The sequence below is a fragment of the Physella acuta genome, unplaced genomic scaffold, assembly GCF_028476545.2.
Source record: "Physella acuta isolate Inbredline_101_S28 unplaced genomic scaffold, ASM2847654v3 ptg000800l, whole genome shotgun sequence".
Lineage (NCBI taxonomy): Eukaryota > Metazoa > Mollusca > Gastropoda > Physidae > Physella > Physella acuta.
In genome coordinates, this window is record NW_026732318.1 from 454240 (window position 1) to 473928 (window position 19689).

The window sequence follows — 19689 nt, forward strand, 5'->3', positions numbered from 1 at the left end:
CCTCCTGGAACATAAGATGTAGACAAGTGCTTTCCAGGCATCTCTGTCCTGGAGAAAAACATTAGTAGCAATTTCTTTTTGCTCCTAGTTGATTTTAAAAAAATCATATTTCTGTACAAGTGTAACTATCATCTAAAAAAAAGAACATTTTCTTGACTGTAGGCTGTAGGGGTCAAGTGTCAGCTTTTCAAGTGTGAAACACAGATGACAGTTTCTTGTATTATGTTGTTTTAAAGGGGGGGGGGGGGGGGAGCACTTAGTTACAAGTACCCCAACTTGTAACATTTAACACACACTCCATACAGGACTTAATTAAATAGAAGACATATTGGAGCAGCTATCAAATGTTGACTATTCCGCTTCTTGTCCAGACTGATTCAAATGCTTACTTGGTCTTTTAATGACAGATGACCAATACATAGAGCACAGAGACGCGAAACGTGTCGATGACCTACGATTTTATATGACCTACTATGGTGGGGGTCAATCAGTACAGTTTCCGTAAACAAAACAGCAGGTCACACCAGTAGCGTAGCGAGGGGGGGACGACATATGTCCCCGGGAGCCGACCTTAGGGGGCGCCAAAATGGATTGGAAAAATAAATTGAAAGGTTGAGGGGGGTGCAAATTGAAAGTTTGGGGGGGGGGGTGCAGATCGAAATCTTGAGGGTGGGGGTGCAGATCGAAATCTTGAGGAGGGGTGCAAATCGAAAAGTTTGTCCCCAGGCGCCGGGAAGGGTCGCTACGCCTCTGGGTCATACCCCCTCCGTCCACCAACGAAATGTATATAGAAAATATATACCTGTACCAGTGGCTCCACACCAACCCTCGCTTGAAAATTTAGCCCCCCCCCCCCCCCACCCTGGATAAATAAGTGTAAAAGAAACTCTGGTTTAGCCGTATATGTAATAATCAGTACTTTAATCCTTCATGCATGTCTTAATGTTTTATTTATGTAAATGACGGTACAACCATTTCCAACAAACAAAGAGGTACGGTTAACCCACATCTAACGTGTTACATAATATTATACAACAACATATCAAAAGCATTTACTCTCTCTCTCTCTCTATATATATATATATAGTATTCCTACATTGAAACGCGTTCACCTGTAATGTTTATGATGGGGACATTGTACTCTCAATATAAAATATTCATCCATAAAACAAAAGACTATCCCAGCAGCAAAAGAAAACAGTTGTCTACAACTAAATCAATACAAGCAGCGATAATCACAACTAACAACAGTTTAGAGATAATAAATTGGGCAGTAGATGGGATGAAACTGCTGACACAAGTCTAAAACAGGGTATGCAGCCATTATTAATTTTTGTTAGTAATGATTATCATTATTATATTAAATATAATTAGGAAGCCACATTGCAAATGTTTCATTTCTGAAACTTTAAAAAATAATTAAGTAGCCCCATTTTAGCCCAGAAGGTCAACGTGGAAGATGAAACAGTATATCTGTTGTTTTCTCAGCTTAAAGTAATATAGTGCTCAGCACTGTATCCGACAGATTTTACCCCCCCCCCCCCCCACCCCATCAGGTATCAGAGCTGAATGAACTAACGGAAGTTTTACGGGAATGAGCTCGTAAAACGATATTCGAGACTGGCTTTTTAGTAGCAGTTATATTACATTGAAACTAAAGGTAGAAGAATATTTGTACAATTCTTGTCTAAGTGTAATTCATACTTTAAGAGCCAAATGTATTTAATCAAAGAGCCAAATGTATTTACTCAAAGAGACAAATGTATTTTCTCAAAGAGCCAAATGTATTTTCTCAAAGAGCCAAATGTATTTATTCAAAGAGTCACATTTATTTATTCAAAGAGCCAAATGTATTTATTCATAGAACCAAATGCATTTACTCAGAGAGCCAATGTATTTACACAAAGAGCCAAATATATTTATTTTAAGATCCAAAATATATTTACTCAGAGCTTACTGTATTTATTCTTAGGAATAAATATAATTATTTAAAGATCCACATATATTTAACTCAAGAAAAGAAATGAATGTATCATTTATTCAGATACATTCACGCGGTATCTGACCCTTAAGCCGCTGACCACTGACCCTGAAAGATACCACTTATGCTGACCTTCACCTTATCAACAACAATCAACACTAATTCACCCTGCTAGCTACTGAACACACAATACCCTGTGACATTTTCCCCCAACATACCATTACAAATAATTCCTTGTCTTTGTTAAATGCCAGAATCAATACCACACAAAGCGAAAACATAATAATAAAATTCTAACCGCGTACCAACTCTAGGAGTATTGAGTTAAAAAAAAAATACTTACAGAATCGTCATTTTAAAGCCGTATCCTGGAGTGCAGTGGTTTGAAAAAACAAAATTATATTGACAAAGCCAAGCAGGAAGGATGTGAATGTGTTTTATCCACACACGCGAGCTAGTCTAAAGCGCCACGTAATGTGTGACACAGTTCTAAAGCAAATTTTTTTAACTCATCCAACAGGCTGTTGTGTTGTAGTTTTTTTTTCTTGTCTTCAGCGCGGTACCCCGGGTCGCGCAGCTAGGGTGGGGCTGTCGTTATCATCGTACGTCATCGATCAATCTTGGTTTCTTGGTTTGACGGAGCGACGGCCCGTGATGTGAGTCAGATGGTTAAATGAGTCAACGAGACGGAGCCAAGGGCACTTAAACTACGCAACATGGGAGACGACCGGAAGACCAGTGGCGAGGAAGAGCAGCGGTGTGTTAAATCTTACAAATTCCCGCATGCTTTTAACCGCCATAAAAAAAAAGGGGAAGTAAAAAAAAAAAAGATTTGAGTAAGAGAGTTACAATACCAAGGGAGATAACAATTAAAATGTGATTCTGTAAGACGAATGTGCGCGATTTGTGTTGATACAGGCCCCGCGTTCAAACAGGAAACGATGATACGCAGAGTTAACAGGACAGAGGTCAATTCACATCAAATTTGCTCGCTCGTCTGCCCCCGGCAGACGGTAAGGAATTTGGCACTTGGTCCGCACGTCTTGACCTGTGTGTGTGTGTGGGGGTGGGGGGGGGGGGGTGTCACACCTTTTTTGCCCTAGATCCGCTAGTACTGCTACACTATTCACTAACATTGCGTGTCAGATCGCCCTTCAATCTTCACACATCCGCCCCACCATTGAAGAGACGTAGTAATAGAACGTACTATATAAACACTGCGATTGTACGCACAGTGTTTAAATCTGTGGCAGGATGCAGGGCCGGGTTTAGGCTTGATAAGGTCTCAAAAGATTTTCAATATTGGGCCTTTTTGTTAGTCGAGATGTCAGTGATAAAAATTAGCATTATTTAACGAAGAATATATTGTTGACAAAAATGTGTGTTACGAATGTAAAGGAAAGAGAACTCGTCCACCGTTTAAAAAAGAAAAGCAAATTAAAAATTAATAACTAAAAAGAAATCGGTGACAAAATGCCCACGGCTGTTTGAAAAAAAGAAAAGAAAAATATAAACTAATGTTTAAAAAAATAAATTGAGTGACAAAACTTCATTACGATTTTAAAACAAAATACGTTAGGGGAAACCCTAACAAAGGAACGACCTTAAGATATATCTTGTTTTGCATTATACATAACTCCGGCAATGCCAGGAATGTGTAGGGGGGGGGGGGCGCTTTGAAAGCATCGACATCCTTAGGCCGTTAACAGAAAGCCGGCTTACGTTTGGTTAAGACTTATTATCATGTCGCGCCTAATGCTTTCATTTCCAAAAAGGTGAATGTCAAAAAGCCGCAGTTTGTATGCTCTCAAACTAAAATCGTAATTGAGACTTCCCTCCCCAATGCCAATAAAAAAAAGACACCCTAAACAGTTGCCGATGTTGTGCAAAGAGAGTCTAAGAAAAATTCTGTAGTTTTTGCCAATATTGTAAACGTATTTAACTTATTAAAACACCAACTCGGCAACTTGAGGGGATCGTCCAGAAGAGACTTCTAACAACTAAGCCGGGGTTGGGGCGGGGCAGGGGGAAGTTAATCTTAAGAACTGATGTATTACAATGAGGGTGTTATGTCGAGTAGAGAAGTAGCATTTTTTGCATTTCTATAGGAAATTCTTTTTTTAAATAAGTAAATTGACGTTTTATTGGGGTTTTTTGTGTTTAGTGTAGTGGTGGGGTGGTGGGGGGGGGGCTGCTAATAATGTAACAAAAGAGGGGGTTATGGCCTTTGGTAAGTTGTGAAAAAATTACGTAACAAATAGAAGAAACATAATAGCATATTCAGAAATTAAATCACTAAAGAAACATTAACAACTCTTCATCTTGACCCAACAGTAACCACCAACCACAAACGTAACCTAATACTCTATTCAAAATAAAAACTATAAACCCAACCTTCTTTATTTTTAAATAATACAATACTCAAATTGCACAACTAACCCAACTCACAGTTAAGGTACACCTAACCAAACAGTTTAGCTTCCTATTGGAAAACCTATGCATGTTGAGCGTGTTTGATATTCGCATTCTAACAGGAAGATCGTGTCGTTTCGCAAACACGGGGATAATACATTGTGTCTTAGGTAACTCTCTGCTTGTAAAAACCCATGCGAGGTGTGGTTTGTGCGAGTGTGTTCGAAACTATCCGGTCTCACGTCTCACACCAGCGCTGTTCACGTTTTATTTTATTTAAACTTGTTGGGACAAAAAAAAAAAAACAAAAAAAAAAACAACAACAAAAAAAAAAAACATGTCTCTTTGACAGCCTCCTTTCTGTAGAAATCTATTTTCGCGTCAACGTCGAAACGTGAATGCGTCAATGTTTTCTTGCATGGCGCCGTGCCAACTAGCCGGAGAGTGACCAGCACAGGGGCAATAACACATCGATACGATTAGATCACCGCCTGATAATGCCGCGTGAGTCAATCAATTAATGGCCGCGGTTTGATAGATGACATCATGTACATTACAATGGGCTGGACAGTGTTTGGGTGGAGGAGGATGAGTTGGGGGAGGGGGGGGGTGGATAGGGGTGGATGGGTGGATAGGGGTGGATGGGTGGATAGGGGTGGATGGTTGGATAGGGGTGGATAGGGGTGGATGGGTGGATGGATAGGGGTGGATGGGTGGATAGGGGTGGATGGATGGAGGGTTTATAGGTGGAAGGGTTGAGGGGTGGAGGGGTTGATGGGTGGAAGGGTTGATGAACGACGACCCATAAATAAGAACATATTTTAATCACTTAGAAACCGCAGATCAAACCGTACCCCCCCCCCCCCCCCCCCACTCCCCCTTACCGGAGGTCTTTTTTTTTCTTTTTTTTTCTTTCACCCCTTTTCCAGAAGAGAAAGAAAAAAAAATTGGGAAGGGAATGGTGAATATAAACAACAACAACAAGAAAAATGCACCGGGAAAGACAACATAAACTAAACAAGAAACAAAAGAAATTAGTAGATTTAAAAAAACAACAACAACAAGGAACCGGAAACTACAACGACGGAGATAAATGCAATCTTTAGCCTAACGCGGCGTGAACGACATCCGCCCGCAGTCTCAAGGGGTTCTCAGTCTAAGAATAGATGACTCACTGTCTTTTAACAATGGCCAGACAAGTCAATTACCCCAGCCTAGATTATTTCCCCTTGGCAGGTAAGTTTCTTCCTAATTTGGGTTTAACCTTTTTTCGGTGCGGCACTTCCTACAGAGGGGTGGTGCATGTTACAGATGAAATTGTATCCGAGGCTTGACGTCGTGTAGGGGAAGTGGGTCAGGGTGGCGGAGTTGAAAAGCGTAAAGGATTATGGGAATACAACCTTTGGTGTAACGTTGTTGAAGATGTTTATTTATTTAGAAAGGCCACACATTTAATAAATAATTTTAAAAAAGTGTTTTTACAATAAGTGAAAATTGAGATTGTATGCAACGAAAACAATGCAATCACAAGGACATTTAAAAAAATCTTTTATGCATAAGCCATTCTTTTAACAATTGATTATTAATATGATGAATAAGAAATCTGTATATGTTTGTTTCATTTGTTTTTAAATAAATAAAATCAAGACCGTATTTTAAAATGTGGAAAAAAAATACAAAACCGATATGTCTGTTGTGTATTGATTTCGTTTTCTTTCTGTTGTGTATTGAATTAGTTTTCTTTCAAACATTAAACGAAAGGGGAAAATGCGTATACTAATGGATGGATTTAACTGAACAAAGCGAGAATCGATTATGTAGTGAACATGATAAGCTTACGGCTATCAACCAGAAGTAACTAATGCGACAGGTGACTTTGAGGCAACGTATGGTAAATATAAAGCCACATCATGTTGTGATGGTAAACTTTCCTTTCGAACCTAACGTTCTAGGGGTAGGTGAAGTAGAGTTAACCTGTTTCTGATCTTTCCTGATTGTCAAAACGTCAAGTTAAATCATGTAGTGAGCTTAAGTCAGTTATGTCAACAATCTACACATGAACAAAATGAGTAATGTATGAACATGTCGCATACACTCTTGTTATTTAGCACATGATCATTATTTCTATAACATGAGCACAAATATGAGCCAAGCACAAGAAAATAGGAACTCAAAAGCGCTTTGTTGCATTTTTTTCACGTAGGAAATATATCTCCGCACTGGACAGTCGATAAATAGGTTTCTAACGATTTCCCAATTTTTAGCTACAAATATAGCCAAGACAGAATAAACAATGTTTTAATATGTAGCTAGACCGTCAATAACAGGCCATTACAGTGTGTCTTCAGACATCATATGACCATAGAAACACAATCAGCCCACTGGGTATATTAAACAAACTGGTCGATACACCGCCCCCCTACAGGCGAACTACCGTCGATTCGTGGGCTAATCTCGCGATTAAGCGCCCACCCACGGGGGATGCGTAGTTATAGAATTGTTGTCTATTGTAAAGTTATCGGGGAATTTCTTGTATGACAAGAATTGGTGACTATTATAAAGTTATCAGGAAATGTCGTAATGGACTAGAATTGGTCTTTGTAAAGTTGTCGAGGAATGTCTTGTAGGGCAAGACACAATAGAACACAATGCATTGCAAAAAAAAAAAAAACAAAAAAAAAAACGCATGACCGATCTATATTCAGCCCAAAGGCTCCTAGCTAAAAACTCAACCTATTCATATGTGTATGCCAAAACTCTACCACGTGGGGCGTGACCTTGACATTTCTCGGGGGTAAAGGTTTCTATTTTAGACCAAGAGACTTTTGAACCACGAACGCTGAGAGTTTTGGTTTGTTGTTTTTCATGTTTTACGTCTCGATGTATGGCAGTGTTCCAATACAGCATGCTACGTCTGAAGATTACAGCAGTTCCAGAATGTTCGAATTATAATTATGTTGACATTATCCGCTCATCAAAGTAAAGTTCACTTTCCGAAACTGACGGTCCACGCGGCTAGTGAAGTAGTTCACCTGTTTCTATGACCTCGGTATATGGAGAGATAGTGTGGTCAGCACTATGCCCATTGTCTTTACTTTCCATAACGTGATTAGGTACCCATTTGAGCTGGGTGGACTCAGGGACATTCTACTAACATGAACCGGATTCGAAATTGAGACTTGCGGGTTAAGAGCCTAGCCATATCCCAGATTTTCTTTACGATGTTTAAACCTTCTACTTGTTAGAATTTTTTAAAATTATATATATTCTGCAACTATATAGGCGGCTGGTTATATGTATGACTGCATTATCACTTTAAAAAGAGCGGGAGGGAGGTGATGGTGATAGAAACAAAATGGACTCTTCTGCATCCGACGCAAGGTCAGAAATGGTAACTTTAACTTATTCTACTTCTACGTAACCAATTCCGTAAATTACTGAACAAGTATCTAATAGTTCATGTTTTTATACTGCAACAACTATAGACACAGTCTTTATAGAGTGTTTATACTTTATACTGATGTAAACATATCACTGAATAAGGTGGAACTTTACGTTTGCCAATTCAAGAAGTGCGGTTTGACCTTGACATTTGAATACATCCGAGTGCAGGAATACAGGAATAACTAACACATTTTTAGAATGAACACGACGGTTCTAAATTACATCATGGCACTCACCAATATCACAAGTATTTATAAATGCGTGTTATGTTTTCAATCTATACAAAATTTTACTCAATGAGATTGAGGCCGGTTAGATCTGCATAAACACCCCCTCCCCCGCCCTACACACACACAAACGCCGCCCCCCCCCACCCTACACACACACACAAACACCACGCCCCCACCCCCACCCTACACACACACACAAACACCGCGCCCACACAGGAACAAAAAAATTGAAACTGATTTCTTTGTTTGCTCCTGACGCCGGAAATATCCGGCCTGATGTGCGCAACAGAGTGAGTGAATTGTGCTCACAGATCACAATCGGCCGTGACATGGAAAAAACGGAGCATGTGTGAGCGTGTGTGTGCATGTGTGTGTGTAGGTGTGTGTGCATGTGTGTGTATGTGTGTATGAGTGTGCATGTGTGTGTATGTGTGTGTTCAAGTGTGTATGTGTGTGTGCGCGTGTGTGTGTATGTGTATGTGTATGCATGAGTGTATGCATGAGTGTATGCATGAGTGTATGTATGTGTGTATGTATGTGTGTATGTATGTATGTATGTGTGTATGTATGTATGTATGTATGTATGTATGTATTTATGTGTGTATGTATTTATGTGTGTATGTATTTATGTGTGTATGTATTTATGTGTGTATGTATGTCTGGGTGTGTGCCTGTGCACGAGTGTGTATCTGTAAGCATGTGTGTATGTATGTGTGTGCCTGTGTGAGTATGTGTATGCATGTGTGTACCTGTGCATGCGTGTGTGTGTGTGTGAGCGCATGTGTGTGAATGTGTGTTCAAGCGAGAGAGCAAGCCAAGGTCCACGACAATTTCTATAGGCATTGATTTGCTGCAGGACGCTATGAAAGATCATCGTGAATAGTAAAAAAAAGGCAATTTCGTTAATTAATAACGGGCAGTATTTGAATCTTCACGATGAGACAGTTATTTAGAATTATGGGGGCTCTTATTTGTATAGCTGTACCCACATACATCTATTTTTAAACTCACGTACGGCTAAAACAATTGTTTAAACCAATCAGTTAAAACGACATCAACCCTAAACGTTAAATGATCAGTAAACACAACCTTGAGGGTTAAATATGTGGTATAGTCGAGTATGCCAACATGAAATTATTGCTAACCAAAAGGATTAAATTGAACAATAAACAGGCCGTCTATAATTGATTAACTTTTACAGGAGTCGCGATAGAATTAAACAAGAAGACCTGAAACGGATACTTAATAATGTAGGAGACGCCAGTGAGGAGGGGAGGGGGGAGCGGTTCTGTTGATAACAAAAGACGTATGATTCAACTGCCACGGCGACCTGGAGACAAAGAAAATATGCAGGTGCAAGGCTGAGCTGTCATAGAAATGGGGTGAGGGTGGGGTAGGTAGGTGGGGGATGGCATATGCCTCCTGCCCGGTAACAGCATTAACGGTTTTAAAGTGCTGTACGCGTAACGGCGTACTCCAGAAACGTGAGCAGTCAGAACTGGGTCAGGAGAGTAAACGAGTTGAAAGCCCATCCTACGTTCTCACTCGATGTCTTTTAGGTTGAGTTAGAGGGCAGGGGAGGGGAGAGGGGGGAGGAGGGGGTGGGGGGAGAAGACGGGTTTTCATGAATGACTTAAGCGTTGGTGAGGGAGTAGCGGGGTTGTTTGTAAAGGTAACAATGACCCAATTAAGCTCAAGTGCACTTGTTACTGTATGTTTTGGCTCTTTTTTTTAAACAGAAGGTGGTGTGTATTAACTTGATACTAAATTAACAGCCGGGGGCCGGACAAAATGGAAGGTTAATGTAGAGGCCCTATGCTCCATAAGGAGCAGAGGATTTAAATAAGTAACTTAACTTAGTAAGTAAAGTTTCACAACCCCCCCCCCCCTCCATCCCCAACCTAAAATAACATGTATTACTACATCTTTGTGAGAAAGTAAAGTGGTAAAATGGAAATAAAGGAGTTGTGAACTATTTTCTATTATATTACGCTGACATTATTTGTTCAAAGGTATGTAGCTACGATACAACCTAAGCCACACCAACATGCCTCAAATCTTATTAAAACCGTAACTGAAGGAAATAAGATGTACTAATGTAGGGGTGACATTTTTTGTTAACAAAAGACCAATATTTACTGATCCAATACGGTCATTAACTTGAAGCGCCATAAAGGCTACATACTCCTTACGATACAATCAATTCAAAGGGCGTTAACTAAAGTTTCTTCAACAGATTAAAAAGTGACAATTATCCCCCACAGAGATCATAGAAAAATGAAATAACTCAAGGAAGGTAACTCTAATAAACAATGAAGTATAACCAAGGGCATGTGTAGGCGGCTTGCCACTGGTCGCCAGACAAACATTACCATTGTGATTCTCACAACAAAAATACACACGTAATCCCACCCCCTCCCCACACAAATACGCAAAAACACCTACACCCGACCCTAGTCAATTATGCTAATATATTTAACGTGATATTCATACACACAAAAAAACGCGTAGCCCCGCCCGTGCATTCCCTCCCTAGACAAGAAAAGCTCAACACGATATTTACAAAAAAACTAAACCCACCAGTACCCCCCCCCCCCTTTGCCACATGAAAGGTACATGCTCACCACGACATTCACAACAAACAAAAAACACTCCCAGCCCCTCTCCCAAATACACTCCAACCCTCTCAACATTCGTGTGTATTCTTCACTGGTTATAAGCTAGCTGTCATATCACATCAACCTCTCCCCCCCCCCCCCCCCCCCCCCAGACGTTTAAGTCACGCGCTGTTATCGTTGAAGGATTAAATAGATTAACATTTGACGGCGTGTGTCATAAACTATTTGTACCTGGGTGTGTGTGATGGTACACACGTTAAGCCTGCGAAACTGTTTGCAGCATCCCAAAATTAAACTTAGCTTACACCATGTAACAATTCCAAACAATATATTCATCAAAGCTCAAATGAGCGTGGTTTTTTTGCAGGACCATTGTGTACGATATCAATGTGTTGTGTGTTGAAATGCTATCTTAAGCCTGGATCTAATCCGAAAGGAACATACAGTTTTTACTGGCAAATGAACATCGACGTCACACTATTTTGCTCACTAAAATCGTAAACAGGTAAATGATATTGCCAGTCAATATTGGAAAGAAGCAACACGCTTTAAATATCTTATAAACTTGCGATTAAGGACTCTTCGATCTAGTCTGCAAAGTAAATGATTAACCGTTTAGGAATGGCAATTAGATTAAACAAGGAAAATTGTCGTAGATGACATAGGGTAAAATTAAACGGGTTACATTTGACTGATCGGACATAAGCTTTTTCATACAATATGATATCGACCCTTGCTTCAAGTATTTTCAACGACAATACATATCGAAAACTTGAATCCTAAATTATGGACTTTACAATAAGAATACAATCGCCAAAGCTGAACGTCAAATCATTAGTCAAGAGACCACAGCTGTTATTACTAATTAATTAAACACTAATTCGTCAATTAGAACTATACATAATCATGTAGATGTGGCTGCCCGATAAGAACTGAATAAACTAACAGTCTGTTCTTCTACTACCTAAGTGCCCGTTAGTCTACAAAACCATACGAGCCAAGCTTGTTGTGCCAGACAGGCCACATACACGAGAACTCAGGTTAGGGGATGATACCAGCAGACGTGATCCAACCGTCTCAGCGCAGATCACACGAGATAATTAGTCTGGTCAATTCAGCTAATTAAATTAAGTATGCACAAAATTATTCCTACATTGGCCAGTGAGGATGGGCTTGCTATGTCGACTTATCTAGAAGGTCTGTACGTCATGCCAACTTAGGCACGTACAGAGTTTCTATCACCACCCTCACCCCCCACCCATAGCAAATATAATTTATATACTTTCAAATAGTCCGCCCGAAACATTTAGTCCTCCCCCCTCCCCTCAGAGGAGAAAAAAAAGAATGAAAGAGACACTGAATTATTGAGGATGTGTATGACCTAGAAGGTCGACACAGACAATGGGATGGCGTGGCCGGATGCTAGAGCTTAAGCTTACTAAACCACAAGTCTTGAGTTCGGATCACTAAATTGAGTCCGTAGGACGTTCCTGAGTCCACTCAGCCTTGATGAGTTCCTGACTAAAGTTAGGACAAGTAATGCTGACCACACTATCCCTTTATATACCGATGTGAACACAACAAATGAACTCTACTTTATATGTCCCGTGGACCGCCTGTTATGAAAAATGACATTTACTTTACTCGTTTTTATTTCTAAAGAGACATGACGAATTTAAAATCTCGAAAACAGTGAAAAAAAAACATGTCTGCTTATGAAAATTAAACTAGATTTAATACAGTACAATGAAACTAAACCTAGTTCTAGCATAGATAGTATTTAGTATGAACATAATGTTATTCGACTAATAAAAACAGTTCTACCTAACAGCGCCATTAAACTCGACAGGCGTCAATGCCAAGCCTTCAAATATAATTCACCTCCACAGTAAACCCATCCCTAAAAGAGTTACGCCGTAGTTAATGAAACTGCAATTAACGTGGGATTAGTTATTTTCGGCAAACTCCGCAACTTTTTTTGCGTGCCTTTGCGTACACAACACTGCACAACCCCCCCCCCCCCCTGTTAAGTCATTAGCGGGTGATGAATGGGTTGCAATGCCAGGAGTAAGAGACAGACCAGTAGAGTCTGGCTGCTTGGTTTCTGCTCGGACCAGACAACTAGGGCACGTGCACTACAGCAGACGTAGGGCAGGGTATCGGTTTTGGATTGATCAAACTCTGGGGACAAGGCTAATGTTTATTCAGTTTAGATAATGGATGGTAAGAATTGCGGCATTTCGTGTGGCGTTGTGATGTAGCTTGATATTACGTTTGGTTGTTCTTGATGGTTTTTGGATAAGAAAATATAGCGTTATGATATTGTTAGGATAAGGCTATATAAACTTTAGGATAAGGCTACTTAGTGTAAGAATATGACTTAGCAAAATGAGATTAGTTAGGGCTATATGGTGTTAGGATACGGCTATTTAGTATTAGAGTAAGGCTATATGGTGTTAGGATAAGGATATATAGTTTTAGGGTAAAGCTATATACTTAGGGTTAGGGTAAAGCTATATAGTTTGAAGATAAGGCTATATAGTTTGAGGATAAGGCTATATAGTTTGAGGATAAGGCTATATAATGTTAGGATAAGGCTATATAGTTTGAGGATAAGGCTATATAATGTTAGGATCAAGCTATATGGTTTGAGGATAAGTCTATATAGTGTTAAAGTAAGATAAATGCTGTCGGAATAACAGCAACTGAGTGAAAACGATACACAACTCTAAATTATTCTGGCGGTCAATACACAAGTCTAGAATCTTGGATGACCCTATATACATAGGACTTCTTTCTTGTACCTCGTAGACATCACTTTAGAAGATCCCCCTCCCCCTCGAATATTTATCACAACGGAAGTGATAAGCAGAAAATATGTTAGTTACAGCGGGTGAAATAGATTGGCATAGCTTTTCAATATATACTATTTAGACATCAGTCACTAATTAATGTATCAAGTAGTGTAGTTTACGCAACACACATTATTCTAGTAGAATACATTAAATAAGACATGGTAATAATTTTAAAAGTGCTGAAGGGTATGCCACTAATAAAGTGTGGGAACCTCTGATGTACCTCAAACCCATTAAAAATTAACGTGTGTCTTTGAAGTTCTAAAGTAATGTTTAACCAGTGGATGATTTCACTCTTGCCAGTTGTACTTCAAGGAGACTGACAAAAATCTGGCATTTCTACCAGGTGCAGCAGGTAATGTTAAAATTATTGAGGAAGAAAACGTGCGTCTGATATGATAGGTTTCATGTCTTATATAGTCGTGTCTAAAACATGGCGGGCGGAAACACGTGACCAAATGTCGACCAAAGTCTGAATACACTGATAGACCAAGGATGGTTGAGCAGCATAAGTGTGACAGTTAAAGTTCCAGAGATCAGAATGGTGTTTTATAACGTAGCGCCAGACGGCTACTTTTTAGAGATGGGGTAGAGGGATTTAGGGACGAGAGGGGTTGGGTACTTAGGGCATAGAGGTTGAAAAATGTAGAAGGAGAAAAATTTGGGCATGAGGGGGGGGGAATTTTGGGCATAGATGGTGGAAAATTGTGGGCAGAGGGGAAACAGAGCATAGAGGGGAAAGATTTAGGGCATCGAGGGGGGAAAGACATGGCATTGCGAGGGAAAGACATGGCATTGCGAGGGAAAGACATGGCATTGCGAGGGAAAGACATGGCATTGCGAGGGAAAGACATGGCATTGCGAGGGAAAGACATGGCATTGCGAGGGAAAGACATGGCATTGCGAGGGAAAGACATGGCATTGCGAGGGAAAGACATGGCATTGCGAGGGAAAGACATGGCATTGCGAGGGAAAGACATGGCATTGCGAGGGAAAGACATGGCATTGCGAGGGAAAGACATGGCATTGCGAGGGAAAGACATGGCATTGCGAGGGAAAGACATGGCATTGCGAGGGAAAGACATGGCATTGCGAGGGAAAGACGGACTGATGGGTGAAAGACAGGGCATGAAAGGGAAAAGACTTAAGGCATGGGGAAATGTATAGGTATGAGAAGGAAATATTTACAAGGCTGAAAGAGGAAAAGATGTAGGACTAAGAATGAAATGTGTTGGGGGTCGTAGATTCAGAGAGGAAAAAGATGTATATATAAAAAGATGTATATATAAAAAGATGTATATATAAAAAGATGTATATATAAAAAGATGTATATATAAAAAGATGTATATATAAAAAGATGTATATATAAAAAGATGTATATATAAAAAGATGTATATATAAAAAGATGTATATATAAAAAGATGTATATATAAAAAGATGTATATATAAAAAGATGTATATATAAAAAGATGTATATATAAAAAGATGTATATATAAAAAGATGTATATATAAAAAGATGTATATATAAAAAGATGTATATATAAAAAGATGTATATATAAAAAGATGTATATATAAAAAGATGTATATATAAAAAGATGTATATATAAAAAGATGTATATATAAAAAGATGTATATATAAAAAGATGTATATATAAAAAGATGTATATATAAAAAGATGTATATATAAAAAGATGTATATATAAAAAGATGTATATATAAAAAGATGTATATATAAAAAGATGTATATATAAAAAGATGTATATATAAAAAGATGTATATATAAAAAGATGTATATATAAAAAGATGTATATATAAAAAGATGTATATATAAAAAGATGTATATATAAAAAGATGTATATATAAAAAGATGTATATATAAAAAGATGTATATATAAAAAGATGTATATATAAAAAGATGTATGTATAAAAAGATGTATGTATAAAAAGATGTATATATAAAAAGATGTATATATAAAAAGATATATATATATATATATATATATATATATATATTATATATTATATATATATATATATATATATATATATATATATACCTATATATATGAACACAAAGTTCTAAATTGAAAACTATAACGTGGTACGGCTAAACCAATTGTACCCAACAAAATTAAAAATAAACTTACCTTGTATACCAAAGAATAGACCACTATCCTCACACACAAAAAACAGTAAATCCTTATGAAAAGATGTATGTAAAAAAAAACAACTCCAAGATCTTATCCTAGCGTCAGGACAGTGGCAAGCTCACTACTCGTGAATCATGACTTTCATGGAGGATGTGAAGAGGGGGGTGGGGGGAGGTAAGAATTCCGAGAGTCTCAACTTTGAAAGTCTGTGGCGTTTCTCGGCCTCACGTCATCGGAGTTAATCAGCTGAGAGAGGTATGCTGCAACTGTAGGGGGGGGGGGGGAGGAGAGAAAAAAAATGTTTTACTGCAACGGTTTATTTTTTTAAAAGAAATTTAGTTTGAAAATATACTGTAAAAAAGCGAAGCTGATACGTAGTTATATTTAGATATCGCTGTTATTCGAACGTAAAAATAAAGCGTATCTATAATGAAAATATAAGTACATCTACGAATTTAATTTTAAAAAAGCAGTTATATTTAGATATCGCTGTTATTCGAACATAAAAAATAAATCGTATCTATAGTACAAATATAATATATGCACGTATTTTATTTTATACAAAGTTAGAACTTAAATCAAGAATTTGTGAACTTACGTGTAGGTAGAGTACAAGAGTGATGTATTTAAATAAAGAATGTGTTACAGTGTTATAAAGGAACACAAACCTCCAAGCAAGAAAACCAGCAATGAACTCTAATCATGTCAAGACTGTGTGTACACGCTTTTTATTTTTAGGTTTAGATTAGCTCACAGGTAAACTGGTCTGATAAATAAACTGCGTTTTAAACTCAGGTGTTTAAACGTCTTGGCATGATAGGGTCTTGGGTCAACTCATGCGTAAGACGCGTAACAGAGCGGAAATAGCCGTGTCACAGTTAGAGTTAGGGTGATGTGGATTTGTTTTATTACTACACATTCATTGTAGTGTGTTGATTGTGGTAAAATTAAAAGCTGAAGCTAGTGGTATAGATCATGATGACATGATGTTTCTGTGCAGTGGCGTAGCCAGGATCGTATCAAGGGGGGGGGGTTCCAATTTTTACCCGGGGACAGACTTTCGATTTGCACCCCCCCCCCCCTCAAACTTTCGATTTGCACCCCCCCCCCCCCTTAAACTTCCGATTTGGTCCTCCCCCCTCAAACTTTCGATTTGCAGCCCCCTCATACTTTTTATATATATACCGAGGGGTCTATGGGGGGGGGGTTATAAACCCCCCCCCCCCAACTCCCCCTGGCTACGCCACTGTTTATGTGAATAAATTATTACTTAAGTTGCGTTACATTAGGTGGGCATGGGGGCGACGCAATTGGTTACGCCAGTGGAGGTAGGGGGGGGGTTGAAATTTAAAAAATATCAACAAAATTAACTGCTTTAACCAGAACATTTTACAAAAAATGTTAGTAAGTTAAAAAACATATCAAAGCACAGGATGATAAATCTAACGGTGAAACGAAAAGCCTACAGTTTAGGTACAGTAAATATATGGGAAAATTGAATATTTGTATACGTATGCCCGATAATAGACTTCCAAAAAAAGGTGTATTGGGTTGTTAGTGGTATTGTAATCTCAAGTCCGGTTTTATGGTTAGATATTAAGATTAGGTGTAAGGGATATCTATGGTTAAGGGGATAATAGACTATTCCATAAATAGGTGTGTTGGGCTGTTAGTAGTATTGTAATCTCGACTAATTTTATGGTTAGAAATTAGGGTTTGGCGTATGGTTCGACCAGGTTGGGGTAAGGGACAGGGATAGCATTGACATTCGCCAGCCATCTGTGTATTCATTTAACTACCAGTAACCTAACACCCCTTTTTTAAAGAAGATTCCAATATCGGACACCGGTGTAAAAATTCTCCCCATTGCTACACGCATCGTATAATGCTAATGTATTAAGTACAAATTAAATAATGCAACACATTATAATGTAAAACGTATTGAAATGCTAAGCAAGTAAATGTTATGATATCCATAGCAAGCAACACGCACTTGACCAACCTTACAAAGTTAACACTATCTTTACTTTATGCGTATCGTATTATGACAATGTAATGCATACAAATTAAATAATACAACACAGTATAATGTAAAACTTAATGAAATACTCAGCAAGTAAATGTTATGATATCCATAGTAAGTAAGCAACACGCACTTGACCAAGCACTGAATAAAGCTATGCCAGCTTCACAACGTAAACACAAGTGGGTAAACCTGAAGGTCCGCCTATATAGAACAGGGAAGGTAATCAGCCGAGTTAACCAGCGTTCTGTCCCTTTAAACAGACAACAAGCGATTGACTCACGGTGTGTTTATAATCGTGGTTGTTTCTAGATCACGTGGTGCCTATTTTTAACTCACGGTCATAAACATACCATTTCTAATTCTATGGAGGTGAATATACTGAAACGTGTTTTGATTACTGTTCACAGTCGTTAAAGATTGTCCCGGGTTCGTATCCGAGGGGAGGGAAGGGGGAGGGAGGGAGGAAGTAGGTGATGGGAAGGGGATGGAGGAGATGAGGATCTAGAACTAATATTTCAATTGGTCAAAAAGTCTTACTGATAACTTGCGTTGAGCTACATTTAAAATGTACAGTTAAATAAAGTTCTTGTAAAAAAAATATTAGATTAAGTAGGGACATTGAAAGAAAAATCTGTTTTACAATAGAAAGCTCTGGAAACATGAATGTTGTGAAATAAGTAGTACTTAAACTTAAAGCTAATTAATGACAAAACTAATACTAAATGTAACCCTAACACTAAGCGTGTGCCTAAGCATTCGTACTCACTACATAGCTAATATTAAGTAATTTAAAAAAAAAAATCTAACTTTATACCTCAAACTAACTCTAATCATAACTTTGTTACTTACAACGAGTTTCGCGAAACCAAAATAAATGCACTGGCCTTATATACTCAAGAATACTTTAAGAAGTACAAATATACGGATGTTGTGCCAAAATTCCAGTTTAACCATGACCGTATTTTGTTTTTAAACAGTCTCGGAAATAAGATGAACAACTAAAAATGCTTTAAAATATACTAAAAAATATACGGAACAATCAGTTAAATGGGTCTGCACCTCTGCCACGCCGCATACAAAAATCCAGCATCGTACCGTCTGTGACGTCAGTGTCTCGCGTTCACCCCACACTCGCCTCCAAGCTCGTCAAAACAACAGCGCCACAGTTTGGTTTCCTGCTCGCGGTGTGTTTTTTTTCTTCTTTCCGGTTATGCAAGGAGGGGTAAAAAAAGATGAAGGGAGACAACTTGCCATTCATCTCAGAAAGGGGAAACAATCTTGGTTTTATCTTGATCAGCGTATGACACAGCTACGCTTAGTTTGAAACTTGTTTTGATCTTGAAGAATGTTGGCGGGAAGTCCGGATATGAGAACAGACATGCAGTGGACAGAGGTTGAAACAAAAATTACCACACAAGCTATACTTTGTTTATTTGTTTGTTTATAACAGCTGTAGATCAGCGTTACATAAAATGGTAGGCCTTACTAGTTAGCATTTTTCGGTGTGCGCATTTTTCTGTTCGCGCATATTCTGGTTGCGCATTTTTCTCTTTGCGCATTTTTCTGTGTGCGCATTTTTCTATGTGCGCTTTTTCTGTTTGCGCTTTTGTCAGTTGCGCAATTTTTATTGCGCTTTTTTTCCGTTGCGCACCTTTCTGGTCACCAGTTATACCCATAACACAAGGTAGAAAGAGTAGGTAATCTAAAGCCCCCCCCCCCTCTCCACCGCCATGACTTAAGATGGCAGAGAGAGTAGGAAATCTACAGACCCCAAACCCCCCCCCCCCACCCCCCATGATCTAAGATGATAAAGCAGCAATTCTAAAGCCTCCCCCCCCCACTATTTAGGATAGTAGAGAGAGTAGAAAATCTACAGCCCCCCCCCCCCCACACACACACACACTTTAAGAATTGTAGAGAGAGTAGGAAATCTAGACTGGCGTCTAGCGGCGCGTGTGTCTCCCTCGATTT

The 19689-nt window shown here is 38.7% G+C and overlaps 1 protein-coding gene across 1 annotated transcript in view; it reads right to left on the bottom strand.

Annotated features, from left to right (window-relative positions):
• Window positions 1-2719, bottom strand: part of LOC131951122 (unconventional myosin-Ib) — a 63889-nt gene extending 61170 nt beyond the window's left edge. Inside the window, exon 1 of the mRNA XM_059313413.1 lies at window positions 2325-2719. Coding sequence (XP_059169396.1) covers window positions 2325-2335 — 11 coding nt within the window. The 5' untranslated portion in view covers window positions 2336-2719. The remainder of the gene's footprint in view (window positions 1-2324) is intronic.
• Window positions 2720-19689: the final 16970 nt, after the last annotated feature.